Source organism: Muscardinus avellanarius (assembly GCF_963383645.1).
Source record: "Muscardinus avellanarius genome assembly, chromosome: 11".
NCBI classification, from domain to species: domain Eukaryota; kingdom Metazoa; phylum Chordata; class Mammalia; order Rodentia; family Gliridae; genus Muscardinus; species Muscardinus avellanarius.
The window spans coordinates 20,519,307-20,546,942 of NC_137797.1; the positions used below are offsets into that span (position 1 = coordinate 20,519,307).

At 39.0% G+C, this 27,636-nt stretch overlaps 1 protein-coding gene across 1 annotated transcript in view; it reads left to right on the top strand.

The window, feature by feature from the left end:
- Positions 1-20,452, top strand: part of IGF1 (insulin like growth factor 1) — a gene marked incomplete at both ends in the record, with an annotated part of 69,585 nt that extends 49,133 nt beyond the window's left edge. Inside the window, 2 exons of the mRNA XM_080705229.1 lie at positions 4,284-4,465; positions 20,393-20,452. Coding sequence (XP_080561355.1) covers positions 4,284-4,465; positions 20,393-20,452 — 242 coding nt within the window. The remainder of the gene's footprint in view (positions 1-4,283; positions 4,466-20,392) is intronic.
- Positions 20,453-27,636: the final 7,184 nt, after the last annotated feature.

The window sequence follows — 27,636 nt, forward strand, 5'->3', positions numbered from 1 at the left end:
AGACAAAGTCTAAGTTAGGTGGTGATCAATTTGTCTGGTAAGCAGTCTTTGGTCTACATGCTTTTACGCCTCGAAAGCAAAACCATTGACAAAATAAAGACATTAATATATAAATTTTAATCCTAAAACTTGGCGAGCAAGAAAAAATGTTGTGCGATGCTATGCACACCTGTCCATTTTAACAGTTGAGTATATACATACTTCATAAAGCCAGTATGCTAGAAATCTGGACCTGTACCAATGTACCAGAGACCAACCCAGTCATCTCTCTCTTGTTGCATTACAGAAGTAAAAAACATTTTGAATATCTTGGGAAACTCAAGTGATTAATAGAAAACAAATTTTCATTTTCTAAGTTCAAAATTATTTGAACCTCTTTCTTGAAGACAATGTAAGTGGCTTCCAACCATCCTGAATATTTAGCCAAGCTGATTTTCTCTTCCATCCTGTCATAGAATCTTTGGAACAGAGAAGACCATAGCAATGAGCTACTGTGTGCAATACAGGAATCTCTGACAGGTGCTCAGACAGCCTTTTCTTAGCTGCTTCCTGTAATAGGGAGATCATTGCTTTTCCAGGAAGTCTGCCCCATTTTTAATACTTTTTAGTTTCAATAAGAGTGTTTTAATCTAATATTTGTTTTCTATTCACCTATCAATTTTGATCCTGTCCATCAGAGCAAACTTACATCATGAAGAATATTTAAAGGCAGGAATGAAACAATTAGTTTCATCTCATTTAAAAATTAGTCAAAATGACTAAAATTAACCAACTTAGAGGATGTTAAAAGTATCTAATTTTCTCAAAATTTATACTGTAGCAAATAGTTTTATTGTTTTTCTAATACATCACATTGGGTCGGGCTTCCTGTTTCAGCTCATTGCAGCAAATATCTTTATTGTGGTTCCAGAAAAAGAAGTAATATGAGGCATTTGAAGACAACAAAATTTGGACCTTGTGGTCTCTCAACTGGTGATGATTGTTAAATATTTTAATGTGGAACCAGAAATAAAGCCTATAGGACAATTCAAAGGATGAATTAAACTTTAGAAGGCAATAAGAAAATGCTTGTCATGTTCATATAGTCTGAATAGAATAGAATGAGTCCACTGTAGATGTTATGAATAGACAAAGAAAAACATCTCTCTAAGATTGTAGTAGCTAGAGATTACTGATGGTTGTATTTACAGGCAAATTTGAGTCTATATACCATTACTTAAATATAACATTTTAAAAAACTGAAAAGAATTTGAGATCAACTTTCTCCGTGGAACATTGTAGAAAAGTCTCTGTTTCAAAAGTTACCAGTCTATAAACTAGAAAAATCACAGTTCTTTTATAGACAGAGCCATATCAAACTCTGAGCTAATCTAAGAGAGACAACAAACCAGGTGCCAGGTATGTGCTATTCTTTTTTGCTTTGTTGATGATTACCACCTATTTCACAAGAAGAAATAGAGCTGTAGTGAGTCCTCTGGCTGTTCACCAACAAGGGAATGTGCAATATTCAGGAACACGCTCCACTCTCCCAGGATGAAGGTAGGCAAGGATCTCAGGAGAAGAACCAAGTTAGAGGTGCTTGGAATGGAAATGCTAAGTAGGCCCTGGAATCCTCAAATCTATCCTTCTTTATTTTCAACTTACGATTTTGAAATCGGTTGTCTCTGAGTTGGAAAGTTTCTGGAACCATTTCTACCACCCAATCTCCAAACATCAAATTTCTATTCCATAACCAACAAATGAATCCCATTCACAAATTAAGAGTCTCAACAAAAAGCAATCCTCACCTGCAGAGGACAACAGAACGAGGACTGTTACGATAAATTAGGCCAAGTTACCTTTTCCCATATGAAAACACCCCAGGAGAAAAACCCAAGTAGATCTGCCACTCTTGACTGGCTAGCCACTTAGCAAAAAGTATGCAGAAGTCCCTTGTGGATTACAATGAACCATGTAAGCCCATTTGTGTCTTTTCTTTAATTTATAGTCCCGAGAAAAAAGTATAAAAGCAAAAAAAAAAATTTATCAGAAAAAAACATTGTTTACATTGCTCAGGGGAGCAGCTCAGAGTCAGGTCTTGCCAGGACCTGGCTCTCAAGCGCTCACAAGCAAAAGCAGAGGCCACTTCTGCAGTAGTCTTTCCCTCAGTGGCAAGGGAAAACACTCCCGAGGCCCCAAATGGGGTCGGCTGCCTGACCCCACCCCGAAAAACCCCACAACCATGAGGAGCTCACGGGGTTTGCCTCGAGAGAGAGAGAGTCGCAGATCCCGCCCGGAGACCACAAATGAACCCTCACTAAGTTACTACCTCCAGCTGCCCTAAGAATGACAATAAACCTGTATTATGGGAGGAGGCAGCCACCGGGTTTCCGTGCCAAGCATCAGGAAAGCATTTGGGTTCTTAGAGGATGCCATGGGCTGTTGGCCCTTCCAGCAGCAAGGCAGCCAAGCTAGTTTGGTAGCAGGCCATCGCTGTGGGCCTAATCTCCCCCAATAAAGAGCCTCAAAATCTACATGAGGATTTTGAGTTTCAACCCCCCCCTCCTTAAATATGGTGTCATTATTACTTAAAGACTTTTTATTTAAAAATAGTGTTTCTTGGGTCAGGAATTAAGATTGAGTATACGTCAGAATGTGAATTGGATTCTTACATATCTGTAGTTCATGAATTTATTCCACAAAGCCTGGACCTCAAAGGAGAAACTTCAGCACCCTACCTCTCAAAGGGGATTAAGGGATATAAGCAAAAATCCAGACCCAGCCTCTTTCCCTCCCATGGACCCACAAAGCTTCAATTTTGTCCCTTTTATATACTGCTATCTAGGCGAGTTTGGGTCTAACAAAAGATCTACTATGACAAAACTTTTACAAAGAATTGAGGTACATGTTAAATTCCATGTAAGCTTGTTTTTCCCTCTCTTTTAATTCTAGAGCCAGGAAAGGTGTGCCCCAAACAAAATAAAGCAAAATAAAACCAAGCCAAAACCTACTTGCTGAGTAAAGAAGCCTAACTGCTTTGCAAATATTAAAAGAAATCTGACTCATGGTGTTCTCTCTAGATAGTCAGAATCACAGAAAAGATAGACATTTAGTCCATTCTGTCTCCATCCAATAGGGCTATTCAATGCAAAAACAGAAATGACAGCTCTGATCTCTCTGGGTTAATGGGAGAGGGAACCCTAACCAGTTGGTACTGTTATAAGGTTCAAGTTCCAAGGCTTCTGGGTGAACTCGACAGTACCACTGCTTCCTCTTCCTATACCATGTGATACCCTGCAAAGATGCTGAGGGGAAGAAAGCCAATATTTATTTAGGACCTACTGTATATCAGGTGCTGTGCTAGGTACTTCACATTACTTCATTTTATCCTCAAAAAAAAAAAAATACTATTAGCGCCATTATACGAATGGACAGCCTGAGATCTAGAAAGCTTAAGGACTTCTTTGGAGTCATATACCACGTCTTCTGGACTCCATGAGGTACCTGGGCTTTGCAGCAAGTTGATAAGAATTTGGTTCCTGACTCCACCGCCTACTGCCTGGATCACCTTGAGCAAGTCATACCCAACTCTGAGCCTCAATTTTCATTTCAGTAAAACAGAAATCCCTTTCCAGACTCAAAACTTCTTTCACATTCACTCTGACTTTATGGAGAAAGCAGTTAAGGAAAAGGGCAAACCTTTGAGCCCTCCTGCATATAAAAGCTATGCTGATTTGCAAAAAGATTAAGTAGATGCAATTTCCCAGTACCATTTATTGGAGAGTATCTTTATTGAAGATATTTGTCTAAATATCATGAGTTGAGCAGTAGTACAATATAGACATGTGCTGAACTATCACATGGGACCAAACAAGTATGTATAAATATTATTATCAGTCTAAAATCTAATAAATAAATGAGTTAGGAAAAGTGAAGGAGAATTTATGCATGGTTTTCTTTTAATTAGTGTTCCCAGTGGTCTGCCAACTAAACTGATATATAAGGAAAGCAAAGATTGTACATAAGCAAGATCCATGACTACCAGTTGCTGAGAACTTGGGAGAAAATGGACATAAATAAAGTGCATGGTGAATAAATTTATGCTAACGAGTATGGTATAGACTCTTCCAGGAGACACATTGGAATGCAGAAGGATCTCTGGGGTCAGGCATTGTTGGAGAAACTTAGAGAAGAGGGTGAGACATTGGAGGATGTCTACTGACTAGACATGAGGAGTGAGGGGAAAAACTGAAGAGAGCCAATTCTGCCCTAACGCCGGGCTACTCTGCATCTGATTTGCACAGGCAAGCCCACAGGGTACGGCTCCAGCAGTCGGAGGGCACCCCAGACAGGCATCGTGGATGAGTGCTGCTTCCGGAGCTGTGATCTGAGGAGGCTGGAGATGTACTGTGCACCCCTCAAGCCTGCCAAGTCGGCCCGCTCCGTCCGTGCCCAGCGCCACACTGACGTGCCCAAGACTCAGAAGGTAAGTCCTCCCAGGTGGGCTCCGGCCACCCTCGAGGGATCGCTGTCTTTTCCACATGGGCAGCCAACCAGAAAGTCTGCCCCCATAGTCTCCTGATTGACAGGTCACAAAAGCTCCATTCTCTCCAAGGGAATGGATTACATGTCCATCCCTTGGTCACTCTGCATTGCCACCGCCATCATCTACTGCTCTGGATGGTCCCACAGCTGGGAGAGGGTGGGAAACAGTGACAAAACATTGGCCTTGGTATCAAACAAAACCAAACATCCTCTGAGGCCCCACATCCCAAGAACAATCTATCCAAGCCTTAGTTTCATCAGTAAAACTGGGATAGTGGTGGTATCTACACACCAGGCTGTTGTCGAAGCTAAGTTAATGCATATACTTTAATATGCTCTAACATGCCTGTATAAAATGTTAAGCCAGTGTTCACATCTGTCATAACTATAATTAATAACAAAGCATGTAAGTCCTGGAATGCTGTCAGGGGGCAAATAAAACCATCCTTATAGGAACTGTCTAAAATTTGCCTTCCAGGGCAAGTATCAATTAAAAAAATATATTAAAAAGAGAATTTTCTGTATGGCTATAAAAACGCCCAGAAATTCTAACAATGAAAATCTGTAGGCATCTTTTTCTTAAGAGTTGGAGTGTAAACAAACCTTCGAGATAACATCGATACCATCAGAAGTACATAACATATCTGATACATATTAGTCATTTAATGGATGTTGTTGAATGAGTGGATGAACCAACGAACATCAGGCTCTGAGTAAAATGCTAAGAATTAAATAGAAATAGTGAGAAACAAAGAGGGAAGAAAAAGAGAGAGCGAGAAAGTTGAGTAAAGAAAGGAAAGGACCTTTGGGGACTATGTTGAAAAAAAAGTCAGTGTGTGTTTTTAATTTTTGAAGCCAAAACTTTGAAGTTGGGCAGAAAGCACAACTGAGAGAGTGAGAGGCTCTCTGTGACATCTTTGCTGTTTCCTGGTCCTAAGACAAAATGGAGACTGAAGGAGGACCAAGGTGGCCTAGTGGAGATACCACTCAGGAAGCCTCTCATGTGACACAAGGGGACTGTTCAGGGTATGGTGCACACAGAACACCACAGCCATCAGCAAGTCAGGGAGCAAGGGCCTCAGAAAACACATGGCAGGAAGGTGTGCTCGAAGGGGCGAAGGCCTGTTCAGTCTTTCTCTTCCTAGGTGACTCACTGCCTTTCAGTTTCTAGTTGGGGAGAAAATAGGTGTCAAAGTTGAGCCCCAGAGTTCTGGAATGTTGGGTCTTGTGACAGAGGTGTAGACCCTTCTCCAGCACCCATGCTGCCTCCTGCTTCCTACAAAGCTGGGCATTCTGGGCCGACTCAAAGGCTCTGTCTTCGGGGATACCGTAGGAATCGCCTGTTCTCAATGCAATTATTTTTGTGATGTTTACAGTCTCAGCCCTCATCGACCAGCAAGAAAACGAAGTCTCAGAGGAGAAGGAAAGGTGGGCCAAAGACACACCCAGGAGGGAAACACAAGGAGGGTACAGAAGCAAGTAAGCACATCAGAGGAAAGAAGAAAGAGCAGAGGAGGGAGACGGCAGCTAGAAATTGAGCACAGAGGCAAAAAGAAAAATGGAGGCAAGAAGAACTAAGCAGAAAGAGGGAAGGAGGAGACAGCAAAACAGAAAAGCAGGAAATGCTAGAGAGAAAATGAAGACAAGTAGCCTGGTTGAGCTAGATAACACACACGATGGAAATATAAGTCACCTGCTTAGAATGTGGAGAAAATGGAAAAGAAAAATGCAGTGCCTGAGAAAGTACAAAGAAGTGGCAGGAATGAATAAAAGGACAGAAATCATAAATGAGGCGAACTAGACATAGCCTCTCCCTACTCCTCCCAAAAAGTTAAAGTAAATTAGATAAAAATTAAGTATTTTTATATTCGTTCAAAGTTTTGTACAAATATGTTATAAAATAATTGCTCATGTCAATATAGGTTCAGAGTTAAATATTAGCTTCAAATTCTCAGCAAGACTCAATTGTGTCATAAAATTTCCCAGATTTCCTTTCCTGCAATGCCATTGGAGGCTGTGATTCTTAGTCAAGTTCAAGGTTTACACCAAAGGACATCCAGTATTTACCTAACGGCCTATGAGGTAACCTTTAAAAGGTTGCTAAACTTTTTTTCTCCCCTACTTCGGAATCACATGTAAAAGATGTATTAGTTTGCTAAGGCTGCCATAACAAAGTATCGCAGACTAGATAGCTTAAACCACAGAAATGTTTTTTTCTCACAGTATTACAGACTCAAAGTCCAAACTTAAGGTATTAGCCTTTCCAGGGGCTGATGTCAGGCCCCTCTCCTTGTCTTATAGATGGCCTCCTTCTTGTGTTTACATCATCTTTCCTCAGTACAAATCTGTGTCCAAGTATCTTCCCTATAGAAGGACAACAGTTAGATTGGATTATTATCTGCCCTAATGACCTCACTTTAACTTAATGATTTCCATAAATACCCTATCCCCAAATTGTTAACTTCTAGTATTATCTCAACATATGAATTTAGAGGAAGGGGGACATAGCTTGACCAATCAGAAGCTTTCCAAAGCCCCATATGAGAGCTAAACCATAATGAAAACTTCTCATTTCCAACTACTGCTTTTTGATTATGTCTTCTAGAGTCTCAATTTCTTTCTTTCTCTCTCTCTCTCTCTTTCTCTCTCTCTCTCTCTCTCTCTCTCTCTCTCTCTCTCTCTCTCTCTCTCTCTCTCCCCCCCCCATGCATGCTCTTTTTCTCAGCAAACTCCTTCACACACGGAGTCTAGATTTTATCTAGATTATTAGACCTAAAACCCTATGAGTTTCTACTCCATGAAAAACACTAAGACCATGCTACATTCCATTCTGGAAGAGACCTCAAAAATCATTTTGTTCAAACCCTTCATTTGAAAGACAAGGACATTGAGATCTGGAAATGAGTCAAGACGAGATCTGGAAATGAGTCAAGACGTGCTTGGGTTCTAAGCTTCTTTCTTTCTGGCCAGCAGACAAGCAGCACATAATCAAAGTGAGTCCACTAAGAAAGAATCCCCAAAGGAAAAGAGGAGCAGAAATGAATATATGAAGTCTCTATTAACTTAATATTTTCTGGACAGAAGGAAGGAACAAATAAAACAAGACTGCTGGATTTCCTTGAGGGTGAAGAAAAGCTAAGTAGATTCACTTTTCTTGATATCATCAGTAGGAGCAGAGTCTTCATAGAGAATAAAGAAAAAAGTCTCAAGATGATTCAAACCATGAAATATAAGCACTAAGAGAGGATACAAGAGAGACGTGCTCAGCCAAGCAAATGGTGATCCTTGGGGGTATAAAAGTGCCTGAAATCCACCAGTGAAACAGTCGATCCAAGAGGCCGACTTTAAAGAAGTTGTGACATAAAGGAGTATCCTTTCCACCCGGTCTTTTGTGACCCTGGCATACTTTATGTCTAGATCACCCTTCCTGAAAGCCCAGGAACCATTTAGTATGGAGACACACAAGGCTCAATCCATGAGAAGAAGGTCCAATCAGAAGCTATCCAAAGCCCCAGATGAGAGCTAAACCACTACTTCAGTGGTTCCAAAGTGGATCCTGGCTTATCAGACCAGGCTTCAAAGTAGATCTTGGCTTCTCAGACCATATGAAAGCCAGGCTAAGTAGGCTGAGCAGTCACCTTATTCAGGAGACCCTGAGTTCTCCTGCTAAGACATCAGGCTTCAGGGGCCAGCCTCAGGCACAGGCCAATACCACTGCAAATGTCACCTTAACAGAGCCTGAAAGCACAGTTGGCTCTCCAAGGAAACATAGCTCGGTGGAAAAATTGAAAGTGTATGTCCTGTGAAAAGATTTGGGTTAACTATAATTATGTCCAATAATAAACTTAATTCAAGAACTTTAAAAAAATAAGCAGTAAAATTTTCTAGCTAAAGAAAGCTCCCATATTCCCAGACCGTGCATTAAAATGGACTTCTTGGAATGAGTTTTATCAACTCTAAAGCAATCCTTTTAAAAGCCTATACCTCATTACCATAATATAGGATGTAAGGAAGCAGGAAGAATCAATTATTATCTGCTCATCTCTTTCCTAGGATCAATACCAAAAGACCTAGTGATATATGGCATTTAATACTGAACACATGGGTTGGTGAATGAATAAACAGATGGATGAGTAGATGAATGGATGGATGGATGAATGGACAGACAAATTTAAGACAGAGGTGAATGCATAATGGTAGGAAGACAGGATAGAAAAATTAGTTGCTGATGAGGTGATTTGATTCATCTTATCCTACACAGGACAGAGAGGCAATTACCTATTAAACAGGAAAGGCAAAGGAACTTTGCTGACAAAAGTCTTATATGTTTGGAGTGTCCTCCAAGCTAAATTGAAGTGGCTCAAGGACATACTGCTACAGACGGCAATTGGCTGAATACCTCAGAGCAAATGTCATATACTTATTAGTCCCCTAAGGGTTTTTTTAAAGGGGTAGAATATCAAGAACCATTTAAAATTCCCAAGATTCAACTTAAAATGTTTCTCTTAGGGCAAGTTGATTATATTATGTAAAATATATGGAATATGTATGGATTCACAATCTCAAAATAAATTTGTTAGAAAAAAAATTTTTTGTGGTGCTAGGGATTGAACCCAGGGGCATTCTACCTCTGAACTATGCCCCCAGCGAATATGTCCACGAAACGGGATCCTCAGGTCTCAGCCTCCCAAATGCTGGGATTACAAGCATGTGCCACCACACCCGGCTTAGAACATATTTTTTATTGCTCATCTACAATGTGAAAACCTCTGCACTAGGCATGAAGGAGAGTTATAATATTGGAGATATGTTATAATATAGTCATAAGAATGCAGAATGTCCAGTTAGACTTCCTGAATTCACATCCCAGCTCTCTCTTACTAATTGTGAGTCCTGGACAAATCATGTAACTTATTTCAATTTCCTTATCTGTCAAATGGGGGTAGCAATTAAATCTGCCTTACACAATTTCAAGGACTTAGTGAGATTGTATGTTTGTGTGTGTCTGTACATGTGTATCTGTGTCTGTGTCTAAATACATATATATATATACATATATATATATGTGTGTATGTGTGTGTCTAAATACATATATATACAATTTAATTCTACCATGAACCCATATATATATATATATATATATATATATATATATATATACATATACATATATAATCTCAAAATAGTTCATGGCACATAAGCACCAATAGAGCATTAGCTAATATTTTTGGACTTACTTCTGAAAATTAGAGCCCTATGAAAAAGAAATCAATCTCCTAAAGCAAAAGCAAGTCTAATATCACTAAAACTGTCAAGCTCAAGCTTACCAGCACTTTCTGGTGATGCAGTAATTAGGATCTCAAACATGTAACAGAAGAGAACTCAATGACCCAAGACCCCTTCCAGTGTAGAAAAGCTCGGGTTCTATGAATCACTCCAATTTAAATGGTAGCTCGACTCTCCCACATGAAGACCCATTAACATTTATTTCAGGGTCATGCAATGAAATTTTCAGAAAACCATGGTTTTTCTCAACCAATTTGAATCAAATGTAATAATGTGTTTTCATTTCATGGTGCCTGGGGAAAATTTAATTGCACCATGAACCCCAGCTCTTGCTAGTTTTAAATAAAGGTGCCAAAAAAAATAGAAATGTGGGATATTTCCCGGCTCGCACAGCTTCCGGGACACTCCAGTCCTTAGACCTGCCGATCCAGTGCTTTTCCCGAGCATTTGATCTTTCAAACATCTCTTGAAAACAAACAAAAGCTCATACAGCTTCAAATGTATGTATTGTTAGGCTATGAGGATGGAAAGGGAGGCAAACAAATCGCTCCCAAAGAATAGCTCCCCTTTTCTCTCCACATCTCTGGCTTCCATCCACAGGGGAAACCTAACTTTCTTAGGTCACACAGTGCATTTTCTTAAGTCCATTTGCATCCCTGGGGGAGGATGAAGTCTGTTCTCTTCACTTGCCCATTTGAAGGGAACAGGGCTTTTTGCAATATTTAGTGGATAACACAGAACTGACTTTTAATCCAAGGGCTAAGGTGATAGTCTAAAGTTAAAGTGGATGCCGGGTGTAGTGGCGCACACTTAAAATCCCCGCGCTTGGGAGGCAGAGACAGGAGGATCGCGCAGGTTCGAAGCCAGCCACGCACACTGGCTTAGGAGACCCTGTTTCCAAATAAAAATGTAAAAATAGGTCTGGGAGTGTAGCCCAGAGGTAGAAGGGCTTCCAGGAACCCCAGTACCACACACACAAAAAGAAAGAAAGAAAGAAAGAAAGAAAGAAAGAAAGAAAGAAAGAAAGAAAGAAAGAAAGAAAGGAAGGAAGGATGCTTTTGGTAGCAATACAAAGATTAATGGTGTGAGATTGAGCAGAATCCCCTTTTATAAGGTTTTAAATAGCCACTATAGAATTCCTCAGCTTATACGCTCACCTCAAAGCTAAAATCCCAAATTATTGATTCTTTTGACCTAAGCAAAGCACATCTCTCTCTCCCTGCCTCTCTCTCTCTTTCTTTTCTTTCTTTCTTTCTTTTTTTTTACTCTATCTCTGAGCACTACCTCCATCCCTTTTTACTTTTTATTTTGAAACAGTCTTACTAAGCTTCTAGGACTCATTAAGTTTCTGAGGTTGGTCTTGAACCTGTGACCCTCCTGTTTCAGCCTCCCTAAGTACTGGGCTTACAGAAATGTGCCACCATACCTGGCTTAAAACAAGTCTACTTCTAAAGAGGGAGAAGCTGAAGTTAGTCAGCAAAGGTCTTTCCAAGGCCACTAGACTTCTAGACTTGCAAAGTAAAAATCAGTTTCTCCATCCTCAATGAACTAACTGAAATCAGAATTTTTTCTTGATGCCTACATATTTGGGGTCTTTCTTTATGGGACTTCTTAATGTATTTATTCTTACCTCATTTCTATCTAGCAACCAAAAGTGATAGTTTAGAAATATAAACTTAGATTTAAACCCTAGAAGACAGAATGGTTATTTATAATAGCAGAAAAATGATGACATACAAAAACAGAGAGCCATGCCTTATATACTTCTGGAGAGTCCTAGGAAAGTCTCCACTGTACTAGGAGCTCAGTTACAGCTTCCATAAACTAGTGGCAAGTGAGTAACAAGAGCTAGAAAAGACTTTAGAAAATCCATGTCTTTATTCTTTTAGCTATTGTGGTTATGACTAAAATAACTAACTCTTAAAATGTACCGGTTTCATAGTCAGATAAGAATACTAAAGGTGTACCCAAATGTGACTTTAATTCTTTGGTAGTGATTTAGAATCTATAATTAACTTTAGCAAACAGTTTTGGGGTAAAGAGGGTTATTTTCTCATGTATGTGGTGTGTGTGTGTGTGTGTGTGTGTGTGTGTGTGTGTGTGTGTGTAGCTCTGTGTTCTAGCACTGTTGTGGGGTTGTAGGATTTTTGAGTGAATGACTTTCCAAAATCATAGGTAAACACAGTTTTCTGTCTTTTCCTTCAGTGAGGGCCTCTATAAAAAAGTATCATTCAAAAGAAGCTGTGAGATTCCTCTGTTATCTCCAAGACTCTGGTTTCTAATCTTAAACTAAATGTTATTTAGGAAAGAAAAGAACATTTTTAAAGGGGTAGTAATAAGTTGGTTTTGTTTCTATTATTTCCTCTGCAGATCCAAGGCCTTCAGTTGCTTCTCATCTGATCTACAGAGAAGGATTCTGTAGAGCCCAGTAACTTTATCTTTGAATCCATTTGTAACTTGAGAAACTTCCAAGTCTAATTCTTAACCCAGAAGAACCAATGTTGAGTGCACCCATCTCTCACTCCCATTTTCTCTGCCTCTACTTTTATTAGAAATCAGGATTGATGGCAAAAAACATCGCACATCTCTTTTACTACTTTCCCCTTTCTTAACCATAACTTCCTCTCTGTCTTCTCACATACACTTTCATTTTCAATAGATCAGGTGAAGAAACATACACTTATAATTGTTCAGGAATATGTTGTTTTCACTCTGACCAAAGGAGGCAATGCATTATATCGTCCACTTTGGGTCCTCTAACTGGAAAGGTCAGAATTTGCATAAGAAGATGGATTTTTAATAACAAGAATACTGAAAGGCTGCACATGATAACAATAGATGTCTTCGGTAAAGTAGCTCCCAACTTCCTAGTAAGAGACCGAGAAATTTTACATCAATCCTAAACTGGCCAAATGGCCCACAGGCTTCCAGGCTCAGATTCATATGCCAGAATTTTTATACAAAATTCTGTGTAAAATCTATAAATGTTCACATGGGTCTTTAGTCTAGCCAACACCAAGAGGTTAAGTAATCAAAGACCAACCAGCCCTGCCATCTGGGAAAATATGATGGGCTATTTTCACAGCTGCAGATAACAATTATAGCAAGACAAATTTTTCAAGTAATTATGAGCAAGACCATGGCAGGTTGAGGGTTGAGAGGGATCCCTAACCATTTGACAGTGATAGACTTGGGAACGTGCAATGCGTGTGTCATGGTGTGGCTTGCCTGAATAATTCACGAGGGTTAGGGTTTTCTTCTAGGGCAAGACTAGAAGAAATGAAGAAGTATGAATGAGTCAATCAGCACATCCCATCATTGCTGCTGCTTTGCAGTCTTAGTTTATCAGATCATTACTGAATGCTCCAGTCTGTTAATATCTGTCTCCTTCTTCAAAAGAATAGTAGGGTGGAGGCAGAGGTGCCTTTGGCACAAAACAGCCATCCTGATTTTAATACAGTGTGCAAGCATCCTTCTTGCACCATTTTCTGCCATGGAAAAGCACTGGCTGGTAACCTTTGTGTTTGCTTTTATATGCTGAAGGTTCCTATTGACCTCAAACAGATGCAAATCGTTCAACTTGTCTCAATGTTATTTTATTCATCCTAAGAGTTCGGGAGAGTCTTCCAAACTTCCAAATTTTCGCTCAATTCAGCGAGGAGGAAAATTCGACACACAGAGTTTGAATGTTCTGCCCAGATTTGTTATATATATACACACACACACAAACAGTGAGTGGTAGACGTCAACGCCTTTTCCTACTAACCCTGTGAACTCCCTGCTATTGCACTCAAATGATACAGAAAGGTAAAAACTCTGAGCTCCCCATCTCTCCCGGATGTCTTAATATAAATTACCACATGCACTAGTCTGAGTAACTCTAGCACAAGGCAGAAATGAAACAAAAGCATTTAGAAACACAGGAGAAAAAGAATAATCAAATTCACTTTTTAGGTAAGAATATGCTGAATCTTTAGCACACCTCAGTAAAATTGCTAGACTCAGGTTTTACTTTTTTAAATGCCACAACATCTGAACCTTTCAGCGATTCCAAAATCAGCCCCCTCTGAGAAAGAGAGTGTGCTTAAACTGTATTTTTTCCTAATTTAAAAACATAACACAAACACAAAAACAAGCTGCCCATAAAATATCAACCATCTAAGCAGCCCTGAACCCTGACATATTTTACAACATCCTTCAAGACTATCAAAGATACTATAATACCTCTTGCCAGCAAAGAAAAGTACCTTGAGATAATCCTCTTTTCCTCCTTCTCCTCCTCCTACTCCTCCTCTTCTTTGTTCTTCTCTTTCCTCCTCCTTTTCTTTCCTCCAGGCTTTTAAACCATTTTGGTCATGACTTTTTGCACCATCGGTTGAAATATTTGAAATAGAGTCAGGTGGTATCTTTCGAAGAGTAAGAAAATTGCTAAACCAAGATGATCTTGGAATATAATGAGAATACAGAAATATAGACCCCCGATTCCTGGAATTTCTAGAAGTGCATCAGTTACTAAGAGAAAAAAAAAAAAAAGAGCTATCTTTTTTCTGCTAATCTACTACCACAGAACTCAAATAAAATCTGGAAACACAGACAATAGCTATTCTTTCCCCCATATGTAGCCAGAAAAAAAAAAAAAAGTAAAAAAGAGACACCCTAACATGGAATATATTTGATAACAGTAACTATTTTTTAAAAGGTAATTGTAATAGCTGATATTTTTAAGGTGCAAATCCTATGGTAAGGGCTATAGTGAATCACTTCTATGCCTGCAAGGTAAACACTATAATTATTCCCATTGTACAGATAAGATGACTCGGGCTGAGAAAGGCTATATGTCTTGCCAAGGTCTTGCTCTAAGAAGTGGGCAAATCCTAATGCAAACCTGAACAGACGCCAGTGTGTTAACCAGGCGCTGCGCACTCGCTGCCGTGTCTTGCTTGATATGTACTCTACCACAACTTGCCACTAATAAGTTCCGAGACAGGAGAGGGCTCTGCAATATTTGTCCTTCTTCAAAGTACAACAGGGAAGTAGGTGGCCGTATAATGTTTTACGTTAACCTAAACTCTATTCCATCACTTCTACAGGACATTTAAGTTGATTTAACCAGGAGCCAACATTTCCTGTTTGTTACTTTGCTCAAAGCAGCATACATGAAGGAAACCTGCTCCTTACCCTCAGGAAGCTTATCTTTTATTCAGGAGACAAACACATGCCGAATTTACTCTAGCATGCAAGCCAGAATAGACTGACATTGCTAAGAGCCAAGTTCACAAAATGGATCTGAATCAAGTGCCCTCGAATTAATAGGGTATCTTGCACACAAGTATAACTATCTCTCTATACCAGGTGACTGTGTAAGGCTCATTATATTTTATCATAACTACTCTATGAGATTGATGCTCCTCTCCCGCCCCATCCCTTTTGCTATACAGAAGAAGAAACTGAGCTAGAATAAAACACTATCAAAAGTCACACATACACAATTCCAGGGCAGAGGGGGAGGAGCCAAACCAGGCATGTAAGCCCAGATCCTCTGAGAAGCAGAAAATGAGCTGGAGGTCCACTGAGCAAGAATTTTATTAGGGGAGACACCTGCATGAAAGAAAGTAAGAGAGGTTTGGGAAGACTGGGAAGACCATTAGACAGCAAGGCTAGCTCGATCCCACACGAAGGAGAAAGGGAGAGGAGCTGGCCAAAATGGCTTACACTGTGTTTCAGGCTGAGGAACAGGCTGCTAAGTCATCGGCATTTGAGCCAACGTTGGCCAGTAAATGAGCGTGCTGCCCAGGAAAGAGTCTGCCTCTGTGTGCCCACCAGTCATTGGCTGATGGGAGGGGCCTGCCTGACCCCATCCACCTTGATATCAGAGAAGACTTACTGGGAAAGAAAAATGGCATTTCCCATCATAACCATCTAAATAATCGGATGAGGCAGTGAACATCATGAGACAGGGGAGTCTGAACATAGCGTCCAGTGAGCAAAGACCTCTGGCTCCCTGTTAAAGAGGCAGCCCCTTATCCAAGGAGTATAGGTATTACAAATTGTAGACTGGACTTTCTTTGGTTTTGAAGTCACACCCCAAATTGTTGAGAAGATGACATGATGCTCACACAGCATGGCTCTCAGAGATGAAAAACAGATCTAACTCTTCCAGAATTTGAATTTGTGAGTCCCTGAAGTAAAACAAAAATTATCTGAGTTGTTGCTAAGAAATCTAAATCATCCCGTACAATTTCATAGGTCCCAAGGCCAACCTGGGAAAAGAGCTACAGTGCATGCTTTTCCACAAGTGTCCGGGCCGTCTCTCCATCATCCCCTGCTCTCACTGTCCCTGTTTTGTCCTTTAGGGAAAAGGTCACTGCTGAGTTAGTACTTTATGTTGTACAATAGGCTGTTAATATTCCACGCTGGATTATTTTCCCAGTGTTTTCCCAATATTTTTATAGGATGCTAGTCTTTTCCTAGACTTTATGTTATACAATAGTTAACTTGTTTGGAGTGGGTGGAGATGGAAACATAGTCTATTGAAAATATCACTGCTTCCTCTGTGAAATTTAAAGAGCCTATTAAGTATCCTTCATTTATAGTCTCTCAGGCTGAGTCTCATAAAGATAGGAAGGGAGAAAAGAAGTGGTTATGACATCCAGAGAGTTGCTTTTGCTAACTTAATGCTCTTCTACCAGACCTCTATAAATGACCATCCCAGTGAGTCTCAGCTCTCACAGGAAGGCACACACTCCCTGGCCTAGAGTCTTCTACCTGCCTCTTTAGATCAGCCTTCACCACCAGTGGAGGTCATGGGTAGCTCATGGCATTATCAACCCATGCTTTTAGAAAGAGATTTAGACTTTAAGGACCAGATATCCATTTTTTTTCCCCCAGTATTGGGGACAGAACCCAGGGGCATTCTACCTTTGAACTGCACCTCCAGCCCTATTTTTTATTCTTTATTTCAAAACCGGGTCTCACTGAGTTGCAAAGAACCTCACTAAGTAGCTGAGGCTGCCCACAAACTGTGATCCTCCGTTCTCCGCCTCCCAAATGCTGGGATTACAAGTGTGTGCCACCACACTCAGCCACCAGATATCTTTACTTTTCAAGATGTAATATAGCAGAGTGGCTACCTTGTGACCTCCACAGCCAAAAGGAACTGGCACAAACCTCAACCACCATCCCATTGTCCCTGCATGAAACCAGGCAATTCATTGATTCCTTTGAAGCTTCAGGATCCTTAAAGGTCAATCATCCAGATACTCGTAACCCAACAACCACTCATAACCCAACTCCAAGAGAAGTATGAGAATTAAATCAGTGAAGATATGCAATGAATATACCTAACACAATCCCCAGCAAATAGATGCCCAAGTGACAGCTACTATTTTTATCTCAGTCCTCAGTGTCGCGACTGGTTTCTATGTCACCTCAAGCACATCACTAAATCTAGACAAGTCTCAGCTTGTAACCAGAGCTGGAGCAAATGCTGTTACCTCACCGAGTGGTTGTGAGGAGTCTGTGGGATTATCTGTAAACTATTAAAACCTCCGCAAATGTTAAGCAAGGTTATTCTTTTCACCGTTATCCCCTTCAGAAATCTTCATAAAAAAGTTGGTGGAGAACTTTCCAGAAAAAATCTTGAGGGAGGATCAGAACTAAAAAAATAAAATAACAGGAGAAAATGAATGTCCTCTTTCGGGTATATGCACGCAATGTGAAGTCATGTATACTACAAAGTACTCCCTTCCCCAGCCTTATTCCCTGATGAGTTGGCTGCCCCTTCTTTCAGAAGGGCAAATTCCTTTAACCAATCCCACTAAGCTGGAAGACTAACACTCTCAAAAATAATCTTACCTTCCCTGGTGTCAATAGGAAACAGTATTTACTCACTACTGTTTTCCTTTCAAAAATCTGTCTGGTTGCATACTAGAAACAGTTTCAGCTGGTTTGTTTGTCTTGGACAAGCTGTTGAAGTGAAAAGTTTTTTGCTTGGCTGAATGTGGGACAGTTTCATAACCCTCCAAGAAGCACACAGGAGGTGGTGCCAGCTCCGAGGATGAGGCTGGCTGCTCCTAACGCGCCTCCACTTGCCGCCCATTGTCCAGGGTGGCCGGCATAATTAAATTAAGACAATGAGCAGAGCAACAGATGCAACTGAGACTGAGTCCCTGAGTGCTTTTGTTTTGTCCCTGTCATTGTCTGCAACAAAGAAGTCACATGTGAGAGCCTGGGAGGAGAGCCAAATGCAAACCAGACAACATCCCAGCTGGTTCTGAATGGCCTCCACGGTACGTGTGTGCATGGGAACCATCCTGCTTGGAGTATGTTGGGTGAGTTTCAGTCAGTGGCTCTGCTGTGATGCAGAGACAGACCCAGAAGAAAAAGCCCAGAGGACACCTCTACTCAAGCTTTACACTTTCAACCTCCTGCTTTGAGTACAAAGAAAGAAAAAAATTCTCTGTTGGGAACAAAAGCTAAAATCTACATGACTGTTCAATCTGGCCTCAATTCTTTCTGCTACAGCCCTCATGAATTTGGAGAGTGGAGCACAGAACATATCCAAGTGTTTTCTTCAACAAATTTGTAATTAGTTCACCTTGGGAGGGATACCGGGGATTAAACACTTCATGGGGACTTTCTTTTCATTGTTACCACTTCACTCCTGAACATTTTCTTAGTTTGGCTCGTCAGATTCTTAAGAACTCTCCTTTTTTTTCCCTAAGCTGGTATGCATCTTAATTAGCTAAAACTCAGATTAGTGTAATTCTCTGCCTATTAGTTAATTTGGTTCATTGTTTAACAAAAAGATGGTATGATAGCTATTTGGGGACCTGAATGAGCCACATCCCATCAGCAAGGTCTACATAAAATGTTTCAAAGAATTTGGGAACATGGGTGATCCCCTCTGTGCCCCCCACATGTCTTTTTTTTTTCATTTTCCTGAAAAACTACTATAAGAAAGAAGAATAAGATGTAATATTAGACATACACATTTACTCAGAGATTAACAGTAGATGCTGCATAGCAATAAAAGAATGTTCAGTGGACTTGGTAAAAGCCACAGGCAATTCAAGAAAAAATGCCAGGACTTTAAACAGATGGCATTTCAAGCTATTCTCTTCAAGAACCCAGTTTCTTCACACCATCTTCTTTTGCAGTGGCCACTAAGCTAGATATTTTAATAAATGTTTTTATGCAACAATGCCATCTCCCTTTTATTCAGTCAGTACAGGATTATTGACCATAAACTCAAGATGCCAGCTACCTAGGTGGTACAACTCTAAAGTTTCAGGTTCAACTTGAACAACGTGTGTAAGAAAATCCCTGTGGCTCTTGGCCAATAGGTATTGTTGCTAAGGGATGGTAGGTGGGGTTTCCTCAGCTTCAGTAATAGAACCTCTCATGCTCTTGATCTCAGGTCTAAGCATTTGTAAAGTTCTATAATTCCTAACAGTGTTGTGCTTGAGTGGGTAGCCCTGACTTAAGTCAAAGGAAACCTTTGGAAATTTCAGGCCCTATCATGAAAAAAAAGTTGTTTTTTTATCTTGATGGAAACATATTCTAGGGACAAGTCATACTGTGACTGCTTGAACTCCATCCTGTATCAGTAATTGTCTATTATATCTGCCTATTAAAAGTCTTCTGTCTGGAAGTAAAAGCAACAAAATGTACCTTAGGTGTGTGCATGTAAATGTCACATTCTCCTCAATTTCAGTCAGATCTCCTTATCCGTCAAAAACCCTTTCTATTCAAATGTATTGAAGGCTAAAGTAATAATTATAGGAGGAAGTATAAGGACTGGCTCTGCATTCCACGAGGGGCTCCTCACACTCATTAACTCATCTTATGGAGATTTATTGAGCATCCTCGTTGGTTTGGGCACTGAGTACTGGAGTTATAACATGAGCAGACAAGTCCTTGCTCCCTTAGAGCTTCTGATCTAAACAAAACTCCAGTTCCTTAGATAAAAGCCTTGTGTGTCATAGAGTGAATGGTAGCATCAAAACAACAACAAAAAAAAAACCCTCAGGTTTTGAGTCTTAGAAATATTTTCCAATAAAGATGACACAGTAGTAAGAGTGAAAATGAGTAAATAAAAATAACAGTTAATGCTTATACAGCGCTTATTATGTGCCAAATCTAGTGTGTGTATATATATATATTTCTATGTCTCTCTCAGAAAAACAAAGGACAAAAACTGTCTTTTACCTTGTTTAATAATAAGAAACAAAAGATTGAGGCCTAATGTTAGAAATACATGGTTACAGTTATATTGGAGGAATAAGTATTAGTCTTCCACAGTGCAGTAGTATGACTATTGTTTACAACAACTTATCACATACTTTCTAAAGAACTAGAAGAGAGTTTGAAATTCCCAGCATAAAGAAATGGTAAGCTTTAATAAAACAGAAATGCGAATCACCCTACTTTGGTCGTTACACATGATATACATGTATTGAATTATCTTTTCACAAGGTACCCTATAAATATGCATAACTTTAAAATAAATTAGAATGAAAAACAATCACATGGGCATGAAAAACCTCACCAAGTTAATGTCCCTTTTTCTCCTTACTTGTAGGAAGTACATTTGAAGAACGCAAGTAGAGGAAGTGCAGGCAACAAGAACTACAGAATGTAGGAAGACCTTCCTGAGGTTTGAAGAGTGACACGTCACCACTGCATCCTTTGCTCTGCGCGAGTTACCCGTTAAATGTTGGAACACCTACCAAAAAATAAGTTTGATAGCATTTCAAAGATGGGCATTCCCCTCCCCCATGAAATATACAAGTAAACATTCCAACATTGTCTTTAGGAGTGATTGTTAAAAGATTTGCACCTTGCAAAAATGGTCCTGGAGTTGGTAGATTGCTGTTGATCCTTTTCCAATAATATTCTATAGAGAAAAAAATATATATATCTTAGTCCCTGCCTCTCGAGAGCCACAAATGCATGGGCGTTGTATAGATCCAGTTGCACTAAATTCCTCTCTGAATCTTGGCTGCTGGAGCCATCATTCAGCAACCTTGTCTACGTGGTTTATGAAATGTTATCTTATTTGCACTTCTTTCTACACAACACAAAATGTTCGTTTTTACAGTGTCTAATAATCTTCTTTGTTTATTCCCATCACCCCACTTCATAACATTGGTATATGTCAAATTTGGCCTCCTTAAAAGCAGTAGCAATCAAATTGCCCACCAAGTTTTAACCTGCAAGATTTCACCCGTGGCATTTGTACCAAATATAAGTTGGATGCATTTATTTTAGACACAAAGCTTTATTTTTCCAAATCATGCTACAAAAATACTAATAATAATGCAAATAGTTGCGATTCTGAGGCCAATCATTTTTAGGTGTCTGTTTGAAACAGAAAGTCTCTTAAACTCTCAATGGTTCTTTCAAATGATGAGTTAGCATGCAACCTGATTAGTAACTTCTCTCTTTTTATTTTTTCCATATAGAGCACTATGTAAGTTTAGCATATCAATAATACAGGCTATATCAAACGGTATGTAAAACTCTGTTTTTTAGTACAATGGTGCTATTTTGTAGTTTGTTATATGAAAGAGTCTGGTCAAAACCGTAAAAGGTGAAAGCAAAACAAAAGGGGAAAACCTGGAGCCAAAGGCGACCCAAAGGAGACCCAAAGGGGACCCAAACATGACCCAAAGGGTACCCAAAGGGAAAGGAAGCCGAAAACACCCATCCCATCCCATCCATTCAGGAGCTTGAGCAAAGCCTCCCATTTCTGCCTCCTGAGGAACGTATGACATGAAAGAGCTCTGAGATCTGACTGGTGAGTCCAGAGGGGAAGTTAGGAAATTTTAACAGTCCTGGTTGTTGTTTTTTTGTTGTTTTGTTTTGTTTTGTTTCTTGCTGAAGAAACAAACAGCTTCTAGCTCTGCCACAGATTCACCACTGTGTGACCTTGGGCAAGTCACTTCACCTCTCCGTGCCTCAGTTTCCTCATCTGCAAAATGGGGGCAATATGTCATCTACCTACCTCAAAGGGGTGGTATGAAAATTCAAAAGATAAAGCTTCAGATTTTTGCCCTGAGTTGCTAGGAGGGGGAACTTCAGAGCCTTTCAAGTGCAGAGGTGCAAAGAAATCTAGAAACATCCCACACATGGCATGGCTCCCAAGTCATTAACCAAGGCTCCTGGTAATCCCAATTCACGTTGGGGAAGCTGCCCAGCTAGATGTCTCCCCAACTAGTTGTTAAATGCTAACAGTTCGATCTCTCTCTAGACACTTCTCAATGTAACTTAGAAATACTTGACTGACAATTTGATTTTGAATCCCGCTTTTGAACTTATGGCTATAAAAACAAGTGGAAAGACAGAAAAACAGTTTAGAAGCAAAAAGGCTTCCTGCAAATGAAAGGATAATAAACTCCTCCCTTTGTTTGCTCCTGCCGATTCTTCCAAGCAGTTACTATCCATCTACTAATGGCTCCTATAATAGAAATGCTATCCTGCTCTCTTCAAAAATACCCTTTTCCTTCTCAGAAAATATAGGAAAAATGGGTCCCAGATTTTAAATATTGAAATAATGTCTAACAAAAAGTCACAACGTTACTTGCTCTAGTGAACTTTGCTCTTATCTCTGGTTGGATATAGATATTTTGGCAAAATACGCTAACTAGCATTACTAGTTGAGAGGCAAAAATTTCCTTTTCAAACTGAAATTTCCCTTCACGTCTTCTTAGAAAACTGACCCCCAATTTTCTGTGGATATGTTTCATACAGTCAACTGACCACTGACATAAAAAAAATACAGTCATGAGGACAGGCCCAGAGAATGTTTCCTGTCTGTGGATTGAAATGTCCCTTTTAGAATAATAAATTATTCAACATTCAGATCTTTTTATCTTCCTTACACTTTTTGGTGAAAAACTCACAAATGTGATTATCTTGTGTAAATTTTATCCTTCATGTATAAAAGTATGTATGAAAAATGAAAATGACATCTTTACTTTTCTTCTCACTGGGTCACCTCAAGGTTCAGAAACCAGAAAATATAAAAGACTTTCTGCATTTCTGAACAGACAGAAAAAGGTCTGATCTAGTGGAGAACTCAGGCTCAGTCAACTAGCATCTTAACTCTCAGCTCTTGGTTATTTGAAAGGAGCACTGTGGGCACACTAAGCAGTGCTCTGGTCACTCGAGAAATGTAAAAAAAATAAATAAACAAATAAAAACAAAAAAACTATGCGCTGGTTTTGCCCTCCTCCTGTTTCCCAGACACATGGGTTCCATGGAATAAGATACTGGACCCCTCTCCCCAAATGGTACTTGTGACTTTTATTTCTTGTTCCCACTATCTACCTTTTTAAATGACCCAGGCCTGTTAGAAGGGAACACTTAAAACTTCACAACTCAAAACTTTTAGCAGCTTTGCTATGAAATTATATTGCTTTAGTATTGAGAAGTAGGATGTTTTAAAGAGGTTTATAAGTGTAAATATTGGTAAAAAGAAGATTTCAACAAGTAGGCTTATTTCCAATTTAATTGACAATATTCCATACATAAGTTAAATTTAGGTCCCTCTTGCCCAGATAGTATAAAGAATTATTTGAAGATTTCCAGGGGAAGTTGTCCCACTGAAAAGGCATTTCAGAAATGTATATCTCCATCAAAATCTACTCTTTTAGAGTAAAAGAAAAAATTTCTCAACCTCCACCCTACACACACACACACACACACACACACACACACACACACACAAACTCACTCTATGGGTTCAATAGAATTCTAAGGAGAAAAACACTTCCTTGAAATCATACTAAAAAAAAAAGAACAAAAACAAAAACAAATTAAAAAAATCCTGGCCTCCCTTGAGAACCTTCCCCTTCTTGGAACGTTGACGTTTGTATAGACGGAAACATCTCATGCCGTGTGGCTCCAGGGTTTCTGTTCTGACTCTATGGCTTGTGAGAATGCTTAGAACAGAAGATGTAGCACATTTTGCTTTCCCATTTATTGTTTGGCCAACTATGCCAATGTGGTGCTATTGTTTCTTTAAGAAAGTACTTGACTACAAAAAAAAAAAAGAAAAAAAGAAAAAAAAGAAAGCATAGACATATTTTTTTAAAGTATGAAAACAACAATTCTATAGGTAGATGGCTTAATAAAATAGCATTAGGTCTAGTCACCACCACCTTTCAACATTTTATCACTCACAAGTAGAATATTATTCACCAAGTTGTGAGTTTGGGGATACAGGGACAGAAGATGGACATTTTTTTAAAGTTAGAAAGCTCCATTATTTCGTTGGCTCTCCAACTCAGTGAAATTAGCAACGTGTTCTCTACTCTGAACACTCTGATAAAAAGCCTGGAGTGCCAACAGAGAAGGAGAAGTCCTAGGCGAATGGTGAACTAAAAAGAGGACTAAGATGCTGACTGATTTCTTTGTGCTCTACTCTAAAACAGATATTCAGAAAGTGGAGAAAATAAAAACTAAGAGAAAACGTACATAGGTTCACCTACCACTAAAGATAGCTTCTGCCACATCCTCGTTGAGTATGGTTTGGCACTGATGTGTAGAAGAAATTCTCCCTTCACCCAAACATCTCAGAAAGCAGTAGCTCTGGAAAAATCAGCCACTGAACTCATTAGGAAATACGGGACCGCATTTCCTCATGAGATGGGGGTTGTCTACTGATGAAGAAAGAGAAGAACTTATGAGAAATTGTTGAAAGAGATGGCTAACAATCTGTGAAGAATTTTTTGTTGTTTTGGTTTGGTTTTTGGTTGCTGGGTTTTTGTTGTTGTTGTTTTTGTTGTTTTTAACTTTATACAGTCTTTACAAATACCTTTATGTTCAAAAATGACTTGGTCCTTTCCTTTTTTCATGTTGGTATGAGGGATGATAAGTTAAACCCACATAGACTCTTTAAACTGTTGGCTAGGTAGAAATGTATGTTTTGGCTAATTGACTCAGAATTTTAAATGTTCTGCTATTTTCAATCTTCAAAGCTGGTCCTAATTTATTAGAATAGAACCTGCTCAGCTCTCCTCATTAGGAAAGCGCCTTCCCAATCAAATCACATGGGCTTTCCCATCAATGTGTTCAGAAGATAAATCTGATTAATGCTGTGGCATCATTGACTTTAAAATACAGTAGAAGTCTTTTGATTCTATCCCCTTCCCTGCAATGACCATAAAGTCCAGGATCTGAGGGGGCAAAAACACAAGGAAAATTTGTGGATTATTTTGTTTTGTTTTGTTTTATTTTAAATGCTAGTGTTTAATCTTATAGTACACATTTGCTTATTGCTATTTTAATATTCTATAAGACTTTCTTGTTAGGTATTAGAACTTGATACATAGATATCTTTTATGTGTGGTTTCTATTTTTAAAAAAAAAGACACAAAAAACTGAAGCTTTAAGTGCATATGGTACAGGACAAAGATAAAGATAAACAACTAAGTCCTATCTGAAACAATGATTTTTTTCTCTCTTTCTCCCCCCCACCCCCGACCCTTTCCAAAGGAAAACTCTTACAGATAAGTCTAAGAGCTGGGGGATTTTTTAAACCACAATTATTCCTTCCAGTCCTTACATTTTTAAATATCTGCTTCAAATTTTTATAGAGTTGACCAAACTGAAATCCTAGAATTAGAGGAAACTCTAAAAACACATTTCATATGTTTCCTCTAAATGTATGGTGACACTAATCTTAAACATAGCCCTTCTCTTCCTATTTTTTCAATTGTCATTGATATGGACTTTCAAGAGAAATTTTCTATTAATTAAAAAACCCACAAAAGTTCAAATGTTTCTGCCCAATTGAAATGCGAGCTAAAACGGAAATAATGTTTCTCTTACTTAAAAGCCAAAGTCTGAGTCACCTTCAAAATGACCTTTCACAATCCTTAAAATCTCCCTTTGTTTAAATATCTCAGACCTAAAAGCAACCATTATTCATTTTCTTTTACCCAAAATGCACTGATGTAAAATAGGAAAAATGAAAACAGAACTCTAAAATCCTTTCCAAGCCACCCACTGACCCCACGCACAGACTCATAGCAAAGTTACTCTGTGGATTCCTTAATCTGATTTTGTTTGGGTATATCTTGTGCCTGCTGCTAAACACCCTGCAGGAGGGACTCTGTAACCTCAAGCTGTCTACTTACATCTCTTATCTGTGTCTATGTATCATTTAAATGTCTATTCAAAATATCAAAAGTGTTCAAACATCATGCAGCTTATATTCAGTTTACATACAAGTCCCAAATATCTTGTCAGATTTTTTTTTTTTGCTAAGATAGTTAATGAACTATGAGAACTGGGATTACATCATATATTTTGCTTCGTGTATTTTTATCACACGTATAGGCCAAGTGTGATAAATAAATTTAGAGACACTGAATTAATTTCCCTGCTACTTTTAAACCCAGAAAATAAAGATTGGTCATTCATTGTATCTGCTTTAGTTCAAAAGCATATTGTTATTAAGTTGATTCTGATTGCATTTGAAATTATTATTCAGTTCATTTATGGCAAAGAAATATCAGTCCTAATGACTTCTAAAAATGTAACTAACTGAATCATTATAATACATTTACTGTTTAATAAGCATATTTTGAAAATGTATGGCTAGAGTGTCATAATAAAATGGTATATCTTTCTTTAATAATTACATTAAAATTAATCATGTTTGATTAACTGGCTCTTTTGGATATTGTTGGTGTAATGTGTCATTCCTTCCTTGAAAAATCAACTGTTTCTTGAGAAATCTACTGTTTTATAGCATTTTTATTAAGACCAATTACAACAAATAAACATGAAAACTCACACATAAAGGTAAAATTAATTATAAAATAAAATGAAGATATCTTAGAGAATGTAGGTTACATTTTAAACCAAATATGCACTATCAACAACTATCAGGCTGAAGAAACCAACCCCACTCACTGGACCCAACAGTGAGTAATCATTTATGACACAAGTGTTTGGGGAATGATTTTCTTGCAAAAATGTTCACGAAATTATTTTCCTGCAAAAGACCCAAATGCATCATACAGGGCACACAGTATACACATGGCATTTATTATACTCTCATGCCATTCAATTTTATATGAATGTGATCTCTCAGCATTGAGTTTTTATTTGATAAATCTTTCTAATTCTTTCTAATTTTTTTTTTTTTTTTTTTTTTTTGGTGGTGGTACTGGGGTTCCTGGAAGCCCTTCTACCTCCGGGCTACACTCCCAGACCTATTTTATATTTTTGAAACAGGGTCTCTTACGCCAGCGCGGCTGGCTTCGAACCTGCGCGATCCTCCTGTCTCAGCTTCCCAAGCGCGGGGATTACAAGCGTGCGCCACCACGCCCGGCCCTAATTTCTTTCTAATTCTAATACCAATACATCCTGTGGATGTCAAACCCATAATATTTTAGCAGTACAAGGTGTAAAGTTTAGTAACTTCCCTCTTGTTTAAGAGAAGCTGATTTCATTCTCCTTTTAATAAACCCACCATGACCTATTTGAAAAGTTACTCAAATGTGGGGGGGAAGAAGCTCGTAAGTTTTGTATTTGGTTTTAAGTGAACGACACTGCCGTTTTCTTTAAGATTTCTCCACGTGACAGTGGTAGTGCAGTCCGGCATGACTCACTTCTGCAGAATTCCTGTAGGCCTCTCCTAGACTAATATTCATGAGTCCTTCTTCCCCCAAATGCGCTGTTCTTGCTCTCCGCATTTTGACTCATGTGGCCTTGGTCTTCTACACAGAATCTGTCCATCCTCCACCCAGGAAGATACCTTTCCCCGTTCATTGACACTAGGCTAATTCAATGTCAAACATCATCACTACT